This window comes from Panthera uncia, chromosome D2 (assembly GCF_023721935.1).
Source record: "Panthera uncia isolate 11264 chromosome D2, Puncia_PCG_1.0, whole genome shotgun sequence".
Lineage (NCBI taxonomy): Eukaryota > Metazoa > Chordata > Mammalia > Carnivora > Felidae > Panthera > Panthera uncia.
In genome coordinates this window covers 56495673-56513305 of record NC_064818.1, presented here as the reverse complement: position 1 = coordinate 56513305, position 17633 = coordinate 56495673, and the positions used below count along the sequence as shown (strand labels likewise).

The window sequence follows — 17633 nt, the reverse complement described above, 5'->3', positions numbered from 1 at the left end:
TTATACATGTCTATTTCTACCACTTCCCTGGAAGATAAGTGTCTAACTTCAGTGTCAGTATTTTCAGGGAATATAACTCCCAGCAGTCTATTCTATTTTCAGAAAGTTAGTATTATTAGAAAGTCCTTTAATATATTTAGCCAAAGTGGGCTTCCCTGGAATAACCTCCACCCACTTAGTCTTGATCCTGCTCTCTGAAACTTTTCAGAACAAGCCTGGCAATCTTCTATGCTATATTATGCAATCACTTAAAGATGATTTCCATGTTTCACTGGGTCAACACCAAGTTTATTTTTGCTGTTGCTGCACATCTTGCTTTGACCTCAGAATTTCCACAAACTCCAGAACCAAATTCCTCTTTTGTTTCCCTGGGTCTGAATATGAGCTCATTCACTCATTGATTTTGTAATTCAGTTCATTCAATTACCTACTGTGCATCAGATCCTTTCAGTAAGAATGCACATTTAAGCAAGCAAATAAATGTGTAGAATCTCTCACCCTGGTCAAGCAATCTGACTTATTTCAGACAAGTGCAGACAGTTCAGGAAAGTCAGAAACAAATAGCCCAAAAGCAGGTGGAAGAGGAAATGGAGAAATAAAATCAAGTTGAGGAATGAGCCAAGAAGAAGGTTCTCATAGAAGAAGTAAAGTTTTACTGTGTGAGGAATTATACTTCGACTGTTCAGAGAAGAGACCAGTTATTTTGAAATTTTCAAGAGGAATCTAATTTGTGCTTGTCACTCTCAGGGTAGAGGACAAAAAAGGAAAGTATAAATTGTGAATGGAACTCCTGAGACTATGAGCAAGGGTAAGTGAATTATTACCTACAGAAAAAAAAAAAAAAGTAATACATTGATTTTCTTTTCCTCTATAGGGATTTATATTTATAAAAGTTAGCAAAATGTGATATACCTGTATACCCATATACCCGTATAATGGAATATTATTCAGTCATATAAAGGGATGATGCACTCATACATGCTACAATATGAGTGAACCGTGAAAACCTTGTGCTAACTGAAAGAAGCCATCATAGAAGACCACATATTATTTTAAGATTCCATTTATATGAAATGTCTAAAATAGGGAAAATATAGAGACAGCAAATGGTTAGTGGTTGCTTGGGCTAAGGAGGATGGGGAGATAGGGGTTTCTTTCTGTTCTAAAATTGATTGTGGTGATGGTTACACATATAAATATGCTTACAAAATAGCATTTAAGTGGGTAAATTGTATGGTTGTGAATTACATTTCAATAAAGCTGTTTTTAAACATTAACAAATATAACTAGGATAGGGTACTGATTTACTCATTACCCAGCCTTATCTTGGAAGCCCAATAAAAAGACAGTTGACTGATTTTCTAACAAAAAGCTCTGACTTATTTTTAAGGTTATTAAAGCGTATTATTCAATGTTCAGAATGTAACACATTCTTGATTTGATCCCTACTTCTAGACTGCATTTAATATTAACATTCAACAAATTCATACTGAGTGCTAAGCTGTGCTTGGCACTTGAGTCAGCAAAGAGGACAGCAACCTTGCCCCCACTCTTGGGGACTGTTCATTCCTATCCAGAGTCCAACAAAACTCACCACCAGCCCCTGCCTTGGAGAGTCACAAAAAATCCCATTTCGGTTGGCCAAGTTCCTTTCTTCCTTGTAGATTCCAGGTAATCTGATGTCATTGGTATGTGTGCTCATAGAACATTAAATCTAATTGGCATTTTAAAAACCCTGTTTAAGGATCAGGACAGATAGGGAAAAACAAACAAACAAACAAACAATAACAAACCAGTGAAAAAAGCAGATGGTGGATTTTATGAGGTGGCTTTTTTTCTTCTTTTTTTAAAATCGTTTAAAAATTTTTAAAATTTACATCCAAATTAGTTATGATATAGTGCAATAATGATTTCAGGAGTAGAATCCAGTGATTCATCACCTAGGTACAACACCCAGTGCTCATCCCAGCAAGTGTCCTCCTTAATGCCTCTTGCCCATTTAGCCCATCCCCTTACCCACAGCCCCTCCAGCAATCCTCAGTTTGTTCTCTGCATTTAAGAGTCTGTTATGTTTTGTCCCCCTCCCTGTTTTTGTATTATTTTTGCTTTCCTTCTCCTATGTTCATCTGTTTTGTATCTTAAATTCCACATATGAGTGAAGTCATATGATCTTTGTCTTTCTCTGACTAATTTCATTTAGCATAATACCCTGTGAGTTGACTTTGCAACCTCAGTTGAATGTCTCGGTTCCCACAAGACCCTTTCTGCATTAATCAGTGCCATTGGCTGAGGGGCTTCTCCCCTAGTTCTTGCTGGATTCTCTCCCGCAGCTCCTGTTCCTTCCATATTTCCCTACTCAGGTATATGCCTGGGAGCACTCACCCTACCTCACTCTACTGTCAGTGACTGTCCAGACTCATGGAAGACTTTGGGAAAATGGAAGCCTTATTTCAGACCCAAGTTATGGGAGATGAGTGATGGTTGGATTGCCTGAACTGTGCAGAGGACACGTTTTATTTCCACCTCATTGTAGGTGCCAACTGAATTGTAGTCTCCTGATTTATTAGAATAGCCTCAAGACAGGTCATCCAGTATTTGTTTCTCAAATATTAAAAATAACTATTAGACTGATCGATTACTCATTATTGGTGTTTAAAGAGTCTGATATCAATAAGATTTAAGAGTCACTATCATTGCGTAAAAATTAAAGTCACCTTAACTAAGAAATATGGCAAGGGGCCAGTGAGCACCTGTCTCAAGAAAGCTGGCTAAAAATAGGGAAGAAGACACTTTAACCACCAACAAAATGTCTCTATTGTGCACCAAGTAATTAGTTTGAAAATAGTGGAGTTCCCATACCTGCTTAGCAAGGTAGAGTTTGGTGATAGATGATCTGTTGATCTTGGTTCTGTATACACGAAGAAGCTGCCAAGGGGCCAGGAGCCAAAGGAAACCCAAGGGAATCCACACCAGAACAGTTTGCTCAAAACAAAGTGGCAGATCTGCTTCTGGGCTATCCAGGAATGAAGAATTCTGGGGGACCAAAAACGGAAGGATTGTGGAATATACTCATGTTTTGAAGACAGAAAACCAGTGCGAGACCACCCTCCCCTCCGACCCGTTTCCAAACAATTTTAACTCAGTTCTACATCCGTATCTGGCCTGACCCTTTAACTAGCTGCATTTTCCTATTTATTTCCATTGATATAGCTTCAACATTTAATGACAGTGACTTTTCTGGCCAACCCAACCTTAAAAAGCCTTTCTTTCTAGGCGAATTTCTCCACCAGCTCTTCTAAGGAAACTTCACTAGTGCATTTGCCAGGTTGCGGGAAGAAGAGGAATGGACAGTTCCTCAATTCAAACAGTTCCCTGGGATATAGAAACTTGTTCTTCTTCTACTTTTTAGCACTGATTAAGCTCCCTGACAGATGTTCCAACATGCAGCCAGCAGGATGCTTTAGTCACACTATGACATTTAGCCTCCTTTGAGCCAGAGGGGCTTATAGTGATCGGAACCTGAAGGGATTGTTGGCACAGGAGCTGCAAAGGCACTATCGGATGGGAGGCTCGTTCCCAGCAGGTCTGTAGTCTTTACTTTCTGTAATAGGTAGAAGTGTCTTGGGAAGTGAGGGTGGGAACACCAGTTCTTATTTCTCAGTCTTGTAAGGGGTAATTTTTCTCTCCTTATAAATATTTTCAAATTGTTTTTGTATAGTTGTTTGCACAGACTCTTTAAAGAAAACATTGAGGTGCCCTGACCAAGAGCTCTGTCAGATATTCTCAGAATTCTCCAAAGATGCCCTGCTGAGGGGCACCTGGGTGGTTCAGTCGGTTGAGTACCTGACTTGGGCTCAGGTCATGATCTCACAGTTCATGAGTTCAAACTCGGCATCAGCCTCACCACTGTCAGCGTGTAGCCTGCTTTGGATCCTCTGTCTCCCTCTCTCTCTGCCCATCCCCCTCTCGCGCTCTCTCTGTCTCTCAAAAAGAAATAAATATTTAAAAAAAAAAAAAAAAGATGGCCTGCTGAGATCCTGGGGCCTATTAAGCCCCACCTGCCTGTGGCATGGAGGTCCTAGCCTGAGGCCCTTGGGGCCCAGGTTCTTTCTAAGATGGGAATGCTAACTCTGCTATCTCATTCTTACTCTTCTTATCTCTCCACCAAGAGATTCTAACTTTAGAATTCAGAAGAATAACCTAAGATATTTAAACTATTTTAACAAGCCCTCCATGTGATTCTGGTCCTGTGCTAGGCATTTGAAGACCACACTTTCACAGAATCATTAAATCCTAGGTTCCTTCTCATTTTCTATTCCACTAAGCCATTTAGTAACTATTGCTCACCCTGTCTGCCTTGAAATTCTCTGCTCTAATGGTTCCAAAATGGTCTTGGTACTCGTGACACCCAAATCTGCATCCCTGGCCTCAACTTCCACTCCACACCCCTAACTGCCAGGTCCTCTAGAACATATAGCTATCACTTCAACCTCAGCATGCTTCGACAAAACTCAACCAGGGTCTCCTCTTCTTCCTCTCACCCCACAAACCCCACAACAACTTTCCCTCCTAATATTGTTGAGATTGGAAGTCCTTTCCCTATTTCTCTTTAGAGAAGATGATTTTGCAGCTAGCTAGTTTGAGAAAAGAGTCTAGGAGGGGCACCTGGGTAGCTCAGCCGGTTAAGCGTCTGACTTCGGCTGAGGCCATGATCTAATGGTTTGTGAGTTCGAGCCCCACATCAGGCTTTGTGCTGACAGCTTGGAGCCTAGAGCCTGCTTCAGATTCTGTGTTTCCCTCTCTCTCTTTGCCCCTCCCCTGCTCATGTTCTGTCTCTCTCTCTGCCAAAAATAAAATAAAGATTAAGAAAATTTTCAAAATAAAAAAAAGAGTCTAGGATATAATAAACTTATGTTAGAGAATATGTTACCTCTCCCACATAGAATGTCCTCTGGAGATATTATGACTTATCTTCTCTTAAACAAACAAACAGGGGCGCCTGGGTGGCGCAGTCGGTTAAGCGTCCGACTTCAGCCAGGTCACGATCTCGCGGTCCGTGAGTTCGAGCCCCGCGTCAGGCTCTGGGCTGAAGGCTCGGAGCCTGAAGCCTGTTTCCGATTCTGTGTCTCCCTCTCTCTCTGCCCCTCCCCCGTTCATGCTCTGTCTCTCTCTGTCCCAAAAAAAAAAAAAAAAAAAAACCACGTTGAAAAAAAAATTAAACAAAACAAAACAAAACAAACAAACAAACAAACAAACCCTAGAAGAAACAAAACCAAATCCTGAGGTTTAGACCACCTGCACATCTAACTTTTCTGGTTCTTATTGGTAGCCACTTGAGGTTCATCTACTATTTGTTCTGAGTCTGAGAAGAGTCAACAGTGAAGAGAAGTAGTATTTCTCACCCAAAATGTAGAGTTGCAGAACTTCTCCAGCATGATTCCTGGAGCACTTCTGGAATGAAGGCTCTTTTGTGACTCTGTTGTTTCTTATTAAGTCTTCCTCAGAGAAGGTGGACTCAAGTTGCAGTTTGGGATGTTATCTCCCATTCTGACATTCCAGATAAAATCATGTTTCCTGACCTTTCATCCTAACAGCTTACTCATTAACTTGCTCAGATATTTATTTGCATTATCTCAGTAGCTAGACTTGTGACTGAGGGGCCCCAGGGGCAGGTAGACTCACCATCCCCCAAAGAACCAGAAGCCACTGTAGGTATGGTCTTATGTAAAAGGAATCACTGGAAAATGTCAGCAGAGGCATGCCTGGGTGGCTCAGTTGGTTGAGTGTCCAACTTCGGCTCAGGTCATGATCTCCCTGCTTGTGAATTTGAGCCCTGTGTCTGGCTCTGTGCTGATAGCCCAGAGCCTGGAGCCTGCTGCAGATACTGTCTCCATCTCTCTCTGCCCCTCCCCTGCTCACACTCTCTCTCTCTCAAGTATAAATAAAAAATAAACATTAAAAATTTTTGAAAAAAAAGAAAAACAAGAAAAATGTCAGCAGAGCTGGCAGACAACTCGGGAGAGAAGGAGCCTTTCCTTCTCTTGAAGACATATGACCTAAAAAGAGAAGTGTCCATGGAGGGGCAATTATCTTTAAACATGCAGTTTTACTTCTGTTTTAAGGCCTTAGAATTTATAGGAATGAGAAATGTCCTACTCTTCTGGATTTTAAATTAAAAGTTCAAAAATAGTATAAACTTTATTTGAAAAACTCAGGTTATAAAATAGTATATCCAGTGTGAACCTATACGTAAATATACGTTATGCAACCAAATGTTAACCTTAGCTGTTAGAGTTGTGCGTGATTTTCCTTTTTGCTTGTCTATATTTTCTGATTTTTTTCCCCATAATTATCAGGTATTACGCAATAATATTTGAAAGCAATCTTTTTGTATTGTGGTAAAAAACATGACAGAAATTTTACCATCCAACCATTTCTAAGCGTATACAGTTCAGGAGTGTTAAGTATATTCACATTGTTGTGCAACCGCTCTCCAGAACTTTTCCCAACTGAAATTGGGAAATTTTGCCCAACTGAAACTCTATACCCAGTAGACAACAACTCCCCATTAGCCCCTCCCCTAGAAAAGCAAATGCTCTTTTAAAATCAGGGTACCCGATGGAAACCAATTTGACAATAAATTTCATATATTGAAAAAAAAAAAGAATACAGTAAAATCAGGGTACCCGAAATTAACAGCAGCCATACATGCTTGCCAACATATTAAAGTACAGATGCCATTATTTGGGGGATCATGTGAAACCATTTTGGTCACTAACACAAAAAAACACTTCTTTGTTCTGTGAGTATATACAGACCATCTACAGAGAGTAATTAACAAACGAGTATTTATACTTTAATGTATACATACATACATACACATATATATTAATTTTTTTAACGTTTATCTATTCTTTGAGAGAGAGAGACAGAGTGTGAGAGGGTGTGGGCAGAGAGAGAGAGACACACAGAATCCAAAGCTGAGCTGTCAGCACAGAGCCCGACTAGAGACTTGAACCCATGACCTGAGCCGAAGTCAGATGCTTAACTGACTGAGCCGCCATCCAGGTGCCCCCATACCTATATATTTAATGTAGACTTTAATGCCTGGCCTAAGGTTAACTATCCATTTGGTTACCTTAAACTCACAAATGATAATAACATTTACCACTAGTACCAGTGGGTATGTTGTGAATTATTAGCATCTGAAAGATGTGTAACTTTTATTAGGACAGTCATTCAGTTCAGTGAATGACTTAGAACTTGGGGTGTTCAAATACACGTGGACAGAAATTTTCTATGTTTACCATAAACATTTTCTAGTTCCTCAATATACACATACTAAACTATTCTTATGTAATTAGATGGTATTGCCATACTTGCCACATAAATGTATAAATCCATAAATAAAACCTGGATAAAAACATGGTGCCAAGTGTTTCTAATGGATTTGTTTTGGGGGGTTTTTTTAGACTTAAAAAAAATGTTTTTTCTTATTTATTTATTTATTTATTTATGTGAGTAATCTCTATACTCAGCGTGGGGCTTGAACTCACAACTCCAAGATCAAGAGTCACATGCTCTACCAACTGAGTCAGCTAGCCACTCCTTATTCCTTATGGATTTGTGATTGTCCTCAGATTTGTTGCCTGTTTCCACGGTTAAATATCAGAATGATTACATGACATGTGTCCATTATTCCCAGTAGACATCCAACTGAAAATATTGTGTCAAAAAAAGAATGAAATCCTCATGACTGAATCCATTCCTTTGGGAGCTACTTTGACCAAAGAGGTGAAATGAGAAATTCTGATGAGAGAAACAAATAACACGAACCTGGCTCACCTAAAGTGGTGATGCTAAGGACACATTGGCAGACACTAGACAACTTGTCACACAAGCTCCACGGCCAAACTCTAAGGGATTTTCAGAAAACTCATCGATGCCTGCAGCTGTGTTCCCTGATGACAGCCTGCTCAACACTAGACTTCCCATACTGGCCTCTTTGATGCCCTCCAACTAGTTAGTTTAATCAGGAATAAACTCTCACTCTCCCTAAACTGTGTGTTTGCCTCTTTTCCTGTCTCTCTTTTTTATAAATCCTGGCTTTTGCCTTTGTTGACAATAGTGTAATGACAATCTCTCTCAAGTATGAAAAAACTAGCATACAGACATCCAATTAAATGTCTGAGTTAGTCTTTGACAATGATGTCAATCCTCTTCTTTCTAGCAGATGGATATTGACTGAACATGTCTAGCAAGTAGTTATGAAAGCAAATTGGCTATGCTTGGAAATGTTCATTGAGACTGAAGAGAGGGCCTAATGAGAGGTATGGTGTGAGTGGAATTATTTTCTACTTATAAAATGTAAACTCCCTGTGGTGTCTACTGCAAATAAGAGGAACAAAAAGTGACTGATAAAAATTGTAATCATGTTTTAAAACAAGCAGAATTTGTACTCATTTGTGCTTAAAACATTTTGAGTAGCCAAAAAAAAGGGAGGGTGGAGGATCTAAATATTCACCAAAACAAATGCTTAGGTTTTAGGATATTTACTGACACGGATAGGGTAAACATATGATGTATTATCAAATGAAAGAAGAAGTGGGTGGGTCTGGCATGTAAAGAGTTTGGCATTTACCATTCCATCCTAACAAGTAAAATGTTGGACAGACTGAAAAATCAACAATTCTTCTTAGATCAGTAAGAGAAGTAAGGTCACAGAGCAAACTGCTGTCCCCCAAATTGAAGAGACAGACAGGCAGACAGGCAAATGCAGAGAATCACAATTTACTGGGGTGGGGAATGCTGAACTGTAATTTACCAACTGATAGAGAGTCTTAGTGTCTGAGTCACAGAGTCACTGAGTTTTTCTTTTCTTTCTTTCCTTTTTTTTTTTTTTTTGGTTTGTTTTTTAATTTAAATCCAAGTTAGTTAACATAGAGTGTAATAACAATTTTAGGAATAGAATTTAGTGATTCATCACTTACATATAACACCCAGTGCTCATCCCAACAAGTGCCCTCCTTAATGCCCATCACCCATTTAGCTCATCCCCCCACCCAAAACCACACCAGCAACCCTCGGTTTGTTCTCTGTATCTAAGTCTCTTATGGTTTGTCTTCCTCTCTGTTTTTATCTTATTTTGAGAACTTTTCTTTTTTAAGTAAGTAAACAATTTATTAAGGGCTTTTTTTTTTCAATATATGAAATTTATTGTCAAATTGGTTTCCATACAACACCCAGTGCTCATCCCAAAAGGTGCCCTCCTCAATACCCATCACCCACCCTCCCCTCCCTCCCACCCCCCATCAACAAAGCACAACATAGACAAAGTCTTTCTGAAATGTCATTACTGTAGACATCACCCAGTTGATAACTTAGAGTAGAAAATGCAGGAAAGTGACCTAGGGCTGACTTCCCACATCTGCACTTGGGCAAGTGCATGGAGGGGAAGACTGTTCTAGGAGTCACATTGTGAAACTGTTGTGAAACTGTTATTCTGCCATTGTCTCTGCAAAGTCTGTTAGCCACTGAATGACAGGATGGTTTGGGCATTAGCCGTTCCTGTAAGTAGAATGTTGTCTCTCAATCATTCATGTCCATACCGCCAAGGTAGCACATTAGCAACTCCAGCTCATTTTGATCAAATATTTTAATCAAATCAATAGAAAACAGTTCTGTGAATCCCTCCAGGAAGTTGTTCATTTACTTGTGGACCCTGTTCACAAATCTGCACTGGATGACTCAGTTTCTGCCTGAAATCCAACTGAAGTCTCCATCAAGTCTGAGAGGTTCAAAAAAAAAAAAAAAATCCAGGGGGACTCTGTGATAGGGGAGCTCCCCCCTATAAACATTTTTATGAGTTTTACCTTCAGGAGCTTGAGGAGGTTCTCACAGTGAATATTGGAGAAAAATCTCATCTTGCTTCTGGCAGGCAGAGAAGAAAAGTAGCCATTTGAAATATACCAGAGCATTCTGTTTTTAACAAGATCTGCTCTCAGAAGAACTGTTTAACCAGAACTTAACCCATTGGGGTTTTCTCAGAGCCTAACCGACCTGCAGAGAGAGAAATGCCCAAATCCAGCCTACTCTAGCCTTCTTGTTCCACCTAAGAGAGGAGGCTGAGAGGTACTTGCAAAGTTCACAGTCTGGAGGCACCAGATCACTAAAAGACTGAGACCTAATCATAGGACCAGAGAACACTTCCTCTCCTCCAACATGTCACCACATCACTAAAGGCCAATTTCAGCAATTCCTTTTACCCAGTACATCAAGTCCAGCTACCAAGAAAAAAATTGCAAGGCATACTCAAAGGCAAAAAACACAGTTTGGAGAGATAAAGCAAACATCAGAACCAGACTCAGATATGGCAGGGAGGTGGGAATGATCAGACTAGGAACTTAAAACCACTATGATTAATATGCTAAAGGCTCTAATGGATGAACTAGACAACATACAAGAACAGATGGGCAATGTAAGCAAAGAGATAGAAATTCTAAGAAAGAATCAAAATGCTGGAGATAAAAAAACATTGTAATGGAAAGGAAGATGGCCTTTAATGGGCTTGTTGGTAGACTGGACACAGCACAGGAAAGAATCTCTGAGCTTGAGGAGATCTCTGTAGAGAATGCTACAACTGGAAAGCAATGAGAAATTAATCTGAAAAACAACAAAAGTATCTAAGAACTGTGGGACAACCACAAAAGGTGTAGTTCAAACAAGAACAGAAGTATGTAACCCAAGGGTGATCTTTCCTGGCATGCCAGAGGGGTCTGCAATCATTCCAGCACCTGAATATTTGTATCAGTGACTTACAAGCACTGACATAACTCATGCTTAATGGATATCTATTATATGTCAACCTCATGTAGGTTTCTTAAATAATGAATACATTTCTATGTTAAACACTAACAGTTTTGTCTCTTTTAGTCCTTATAATAATATTAAAAACATTCTTTTAATGTTTATTTTATTTTTTGAGAGAGAGAGAGAGAGAGAGAGAGAGAGAGCAAGAGCGTGAGCGGGGGAGGGGCAGAGAAAGAGGGAGACAGAATCCAAACAGGCTCCAGGCTATCAAACAGAGTCTGACACAGGGCTTGAACTCACGAACCGTGAGATCATGACCTGAGCCAAAGTCGGACACTCAACCAACTGAGCCACCCAGGTGCCCCTGTCCTTATAATAATCTTATGAAGTAGGTATTTTTTATTACAATTTCACCAACTGAGGTTCAGAAAGGTTAAGAAAATAATTCTACATCCCATAATTTATGAAGAACAATGTTTCATATCTGTATAGTAAGAATGTCAGATGTCCTTCTACCCTTTTATGAGGTAGTGAACACTGGAGAAAAGATACGTGCTCTGGGGAGAAGGTCTGACTAGAAGATTTCCAAGATTTTATGATTTAATGTATATGCAATTTACATAAAAAACAAAAATACTGTGATGATTCCCTTTACCTGAGGATGCACTGTAGGATTTCTTTAAATCAAGCTGTCCTAGTGCCCTGAAGATGTGATCTGAATATGTCAAATACGTGCAAGTTTGCAGGATGTTCCTATTCTATCAGAAGAGGTGTTCTGCGAACTCTCTCCTTTAGTGTTATCATTGATATTTAAAGACTGTACTGAAGGGGCACCTGGGTGGCTCAGTCAGTTGAGTGTCTGACTCTTGATTTCAGCTCAGGTAATGATCTCACCGGGCTCTGTGCTGAAGGTATGGAGCCTGCTTAGGATTCTCTCTCTCCCTCTCTCAATGCCCTTCTTTCTATCTCCCTCTCACTGCCCCTCCCTCTCTCTTTCCTTCTCTCTCAAAATAAATAAATAAACATTAAAAAAAACACAAAGACTGTACTAAAAAAGACATCTTGCAAGATGTGAAGGAGTCAGGAAACCTGGATTCTGGCCTTGCCTCTGCTGGTCTTATGTAAAATGATCTCTCCCAAATCTCTTCCTAACGGTCTCCAAAAATCTCAATGTATGTATACTAAATTCATTGCATAGAGATAATTCGGTCGGAGAGACTGTTTGATCAGAATGACTTGGCAAAGAATATGCTGTATCATTTCAACTTAGTAAGCAAATGTTGACTAATACATGTCTGCATTAAGTAACTGAAAACTCTACAAAAGTTCAATGTTCAAGATAACCAAAGAGTTGTATACTTTTAGTTAATGATTACAGATAAACTTAAGAAAAGTTTTCTTTCTGGTGTAATATCTTAATATAGATTTTGAGATTTAAGTGGTAACAGAAAAAAGACTGTTTTTCCCTTCATATTTTAAAATTTCGCCTATTAGTTCATGCTCCTATAGCAAAAACTAAAAACTATAATTATAAAGTAATAAGATAATTACTACCCAATTCTCCCACCAAAGATAATCTGTACATTTTTGTATTGCTAAAACCAAAAATATTTTTAGAATAACCAGAGACCAAACAGGATGTACAGATGAGTAAATTAACATTGATTTAAAAATATTTTTCATTTATTATAAACCTACACTCCTTTTAATTAAAACCTGAAATGTAGTGAAACTCTTCTGAAAGAATTAACAAATTGCAAAAAAATAATTTAAATAATTAATGAACTCTTTGAATTAGACTTAAAGCTTCCCCCAGAAAGAGACAACTACTAAAAAGTTTCATATAGTTTTAAAAAAAGTATATACTTTAAAAAATAGTAAAAGTTATTGGTGGTACAGAATAATGTTCCTAGTAAACCCAAAGGATAATCTTTAACTTTTGACAAACTAGAGGGAATAGGATGAATTGTATAATGTTTTTTGGACAGCAGCATACTAATATAGAAAAAAAGTAATTAATTTAGGTCTTTAATTTATATCATCCCATAAAGTATATTCTTGATAGGTCATAAAACAACAGAACTAAATGGGCTAGAAGCAAAATGTATATAGTGGAGAGAAAAATACTCTTCTGAGCCTCGAAAACAAACAAACAAACAAAAAAACAAACAAAAAGAAAGTGATCAGAACACAGAGAAATGCGCACATTTTTCTTTAATTTTTAAGAGAATTTTATAAAACAAATATTAGTATGAAAGCAACCAAACGGGAAGTACATCTGACAAAAAAAGAACATGGGAGCAATATTAGTAATTATCACATAGAAAAGCACGTAGTTTTACCAGAAATTAAATACAAGTAAATTATTAAAATTTCTGGAAGTATACACAAGAGATTGTTAATAGCATCCAACTCTTGATATTGGCTCAGGTCATGATCTCACTGTTCCTGAGATTGAGCCCTGCATCCGGCTCTGCACTGAGTGTGGATCCTGCTTGGGATTCTCTCTCTCCCTCTCTCCTTACCATTCCCTGCTTGAATACACTCTCTCTCTCTCTCAAAATAAGTAAATAAACTTTAAATACATACATACATACATACATACATACATACATACATACATTCTATGAGGGATCAGAGCAATGCAATCCAAAGATAAAATTTTTGTGCTTTTATCGAAGGATGAAACTTAGCATCTATACAGGAATAGATAGAATGTGTATTCCTTAGGTTTCTTAAACACAACTCTTGGTGGCAGGGTACAGAAATCCATCCAAACTAGTGTAGCTAGTTTGTCGAAAGATGCAAACTAAACAGAAAACAAGAAACAATATTTTGCTTCTACCTATTGTCTTCAGCCATGCTATATATAGCCTTCCCTGCCCTTGACCACATGTCAGGTAGATCCTATAGCATTTTGGTTTCTTTCAGGTACTAAAAGTTCAGGCTAATCTAATTTAAATCTCACATGCATTTTTTAAAAAAACAGCTTTATTGAGTTATAAATTTTTATATAATTCACCCACTTAACGTGTACAGTTCAATTATTTTTGGCGTATTCACAGTTGTGCAACCATTACTACAATAAATTTTGGAATATTACTATCACCCACAAAACAATCTCACTTTCATTTTAAAGCCCCTCCCATTTTCTTAGCTCAGAGACCTCAGCCACTGCTAGAAAGAAGTGTCATTCCTTTTATCTTTTTTCCTTGTTATTCAATTCCTTGTCATCTAATTTCCAGGATGTGAGGGGCAGGGATGGGAGCACTGAAGAAAAGATGCAAAGGTAATTTCACTGAGCTGGTAAAATGCCTGGCACTGAGGAGTTTCCCAGGCTGGGACCTTTCAAGGGAAAATTGGAAAAATTCCAAGCAAACTGGGATAATGGGCCACCCTATGAGTTACTGCTATTTGTAGTTCACTCTTGCTTGATCAATGGCTAACTATTACACTTTGTTACAGCTGTCTTCCAGGTGGTCCAACTCTTAGCTCTTCCTTGAGGCACACTGGAGACCTCCAAACTGAAATTCCTAACACAAGTTGTGGACTCTGAATGACCTCTTCCCCTCTCAAATCCTGTCTTTCAGTATAGTACACTCTTGCACTTCTTGTGGTATTGTTTGTTCACTGGATTAAGTTGGGAACAACCAGATAGCTCCATTATAATGTTAACTTCCTACTTTTATCACTGGCAAATAACCTATAGAGTGATACTTTGGCGATATGTGGATATTCAGCTCCTACTCAACCTTTTACCTAATGGTTTCAGTATTGGTGGTCTTTAACTGATTTATGTCATTAAGGGTTGCAAAAATGGTTATTCTCTAATTCTAGAAGATCAATGATGGTGCTAATGAACATTTGGATACAACTTTTTGTGTGAACGTGTTTTCAATTCTCTTGGGTATATACAGAGGAATTGCTGTGACATATGGCAACTCTATGTTTAACATTTCAAGAACCCCCAGACCATTTTACCAAGAAGCTTCACCATTTTACATTTCCACCAGCAGTAGATGAAACTTCTAGTTGCTCCACATACTTGCAAATGCTTGGTATGGTCAGTCTTATCGGTTATAGTCATTCTAGTGGGTGTAAAGTGGTATCTCATTGGGGTTTTGATTTGCATTTCCCTAATGACTAATAATGCTGAACATCTTGTCACGTTTTTGTTGGTCAACTACATACCTTCTTTGGTGAAATCTATGTACAAATCCTTTGCCCATTTTAAAATTGGATTGTCTTATCAACTGATGAGTGGATAGAGAAGATGTGGTACACACACACACACTGGAATATTACTCAGCCATCAAAAAGAACGAAATCCTGCCATTTGCAATGACATGGATGGAGTTAGAGTGTATTATGCTAAGCAAAATAAGTCAGAGAAAGACACATACCATATGATTTCATTCATATGTGGAATTTAGGAAACAACAGATGAACATATAAAAAGGGGGAAAAAAGAGAGAGAAGGAAGCAAACCATGAGACTCTTTTTAAGTTTATGTGTTTTGAGGGGAGGGGGAGGGGCAGAGAGAGAGGGAAAGAGAATCCCAAGCAGGCTCTGTGCTGTCAGTGTGTAGCCTGATGGGGGCTAGATCCCATGAACTGTGAGATCATGACCTGAGCCAAAACCAAGAGTTGGATGCCTAACCGACTAAGCCACCTAGGCACCCCAAGAGACTTTTAATGATAGAGAACAAACTGAGGGTTTATAGAGGGAGGTGGGTGGGGGTGGGCTAAATGGATGATGGGTATTGAGGGCACATGTTATGATGAGTACTGGGTGTTATACGTAAGTAATAAAGCACCAAATTCTACTCCTGAAACCAATATTACACTATATGTTAGCTACAGTTTAAATAAAAATTTAGAATAGGATTGTCTTTTTTTTTTAATATTTATTATTTTTTTAAATATGAAATTATCAAATTGGTTTCCAGACAACACCCAGTGCTCATCCCAACAGGTGCCCTCCTCAATACCCATCACCCACCCTTCCCTCCCTCCCACCCTCCATCAACCCTCAGTTTATTCTCAGTTTTTGAGAGTCTCTTATGGTTTGGCTCTCTCCCTTTCTAACTTTTTTTTTCCCCTTTCCCTCCCCCATGGTCTTCTGTTAAGTTTCTCAGGATCTACATAAGAGTGAAAACATATGGTATCTGTCTTTCCCTGTATGACTTATTTCACTTAGCATAACACTCTCCAGTTCCATCCACGTTGCTACAAAAGGCCATATTTCATTCTTTCTCATTGCCTAGTAGTATTCTATTGTGTATATAAACCACAATTTCATTTTTTTAATCCATTCATCAGTTGATGGACATTTAGGCTCTTTCCATAATTTGGCTATTGTTGAAAGTGCTGCTATAAACATTGGGGTACAAGTGCTCCTATGCATCAGCACTCCTGTATCCCTTGGGTAAATTCCTAGCAGTGCTGTTGTTAGGTCATAGGATAGATCTATTTTTAATTTTTTTTAATGTTTATTTATTTTTGAGAGAGAGAGAGAGAGAGAGAGAGAGAGAGAGAGAGAGACAGAGTGTGAGCAGGAGAAGGTCATAGAGAGAGGGAGACACAGAATCTGAAGCGGATTCCAGGCTCTGAGCTATCAGCACAGAGCCCAATGTGGGGCTCGAACTCACGAACAGTGAGATCAGACCTGAGCTGAAGTCGAATGCTTAACCAACTGAGCCACCCAGGTGCCCCTATTTTTAATTTTTTGAGGAAACGCCACAGTTTTCCAGAGTGGCTGCACCAGTTTGCATTCCCGCCAACAGTGCAAGAGGGTTCCCATTTCTCCACATCCTTGCCAGCATCTATAGTTTCCTGATTTGCTCATTTTAGCCACTCTGACTGGTGTGAGATGGTATCTGAGTGTTGTTTTGATTTGTATTTCCCTGATGAGGAGTGACGTCGAGCATCTTTTCATGTGCCTGTTGACCATCTGGATGTCTTCTTTAGAGAAGTGTCTATTCATGTTTTCTGCTCATTTCTTCACTGGATTATTTTTTTCGGGTGTGGAGTTTGGTGAGCTCTTTATAGATTTTGGATACTAGCCCTTTGTCCAATATGTCATTTGCAAATATCTTTTCCCATTCTGTTGGTTGCCTTTTAGTTTTGTTGATTGTTTCCTTTGCAGTGCAGAAGCTTTTTATCTTCATGAGGTCCCAATAGTTCTTTGTTGCTTTTAATTCCCTTGCCTTTGGAGATGTGTCAAGTAAGAAATTGCTGTGGCTGAGGTCAGAGAGGTTTTTTCCTGCTTTCTCCTCTAGGGTTTTGATGGTTTCCTGTCTCATATTCAGGTTCTTCATCCATTTTGAGTTTATTTTTGTGGATGGTATAAAAAAGTGGTCTACTTTCATTCTTCTGCATGTTGCTGTCCAGTTCTCCCAGCACCATTTGTTAAAGAGACTGTCTTTTTTCCATCGGATATTCTTTCCTGCTTTGTCAAAGATTAGGTTGGCCATACTTTTGTGGGTCCAATTCTGGAGTCTCTATTCTATTCCATTGGTCTATGTGTCTGTTTTTGTGCCAATACCATGCTGTCTTGATGATTACAGCTTTGTAGTAGAAGCTAAAGTCTGGGATTGTGATGCCTCCCACTTTGGTCTTCTTCAATACTACTTTGGTTATTCAAGATCTTTTGTGGTTCCATACAAATTTTAGGATTGTTTGTTCTAGCTTCGAGAAGAATGCTGGTGCAATTTTGATTGGGATTGCATTGAATGTGTAGATAGCTTTGGGTAGTATTGACATTTTAACAATATTTATTCTTCCAATCCATGAACATGGAATGTTTTTTCATTTCTTTTTATC

General features: G+C 38.7%; 1 protein-coding gene across 1 annotated transcript in view; it reads right to left on the bottom strand.

The window, feature by feature from the left end:
• The window catches only part of ABCC2 (ATP binding cassette subfamily C member 2), a 68406-nt gene extending 62500 nt beyond the window's left edge, over positions 1-5906 (bottom strand). Inside the window, exons 1-2 of the mRNA XM_049645567.1 lie at positions 5403-5906; positions 2860-3033 (exon numbers count right to left, since the gene is read on the bottom strand). Coding sequence (XP_049501524.1) covers positions 2860-3033; positions 5403-5435 — 207 coding nt within the window. The 5' untranslated portion in view covers positions 5436-5906. The remainder of the gene's footprint in view (positions 1-2859; positions 3034-5402) is intronic.
• Between the last annotated feature and the right edge of the window lie 11727 nt (positions 5907-17633).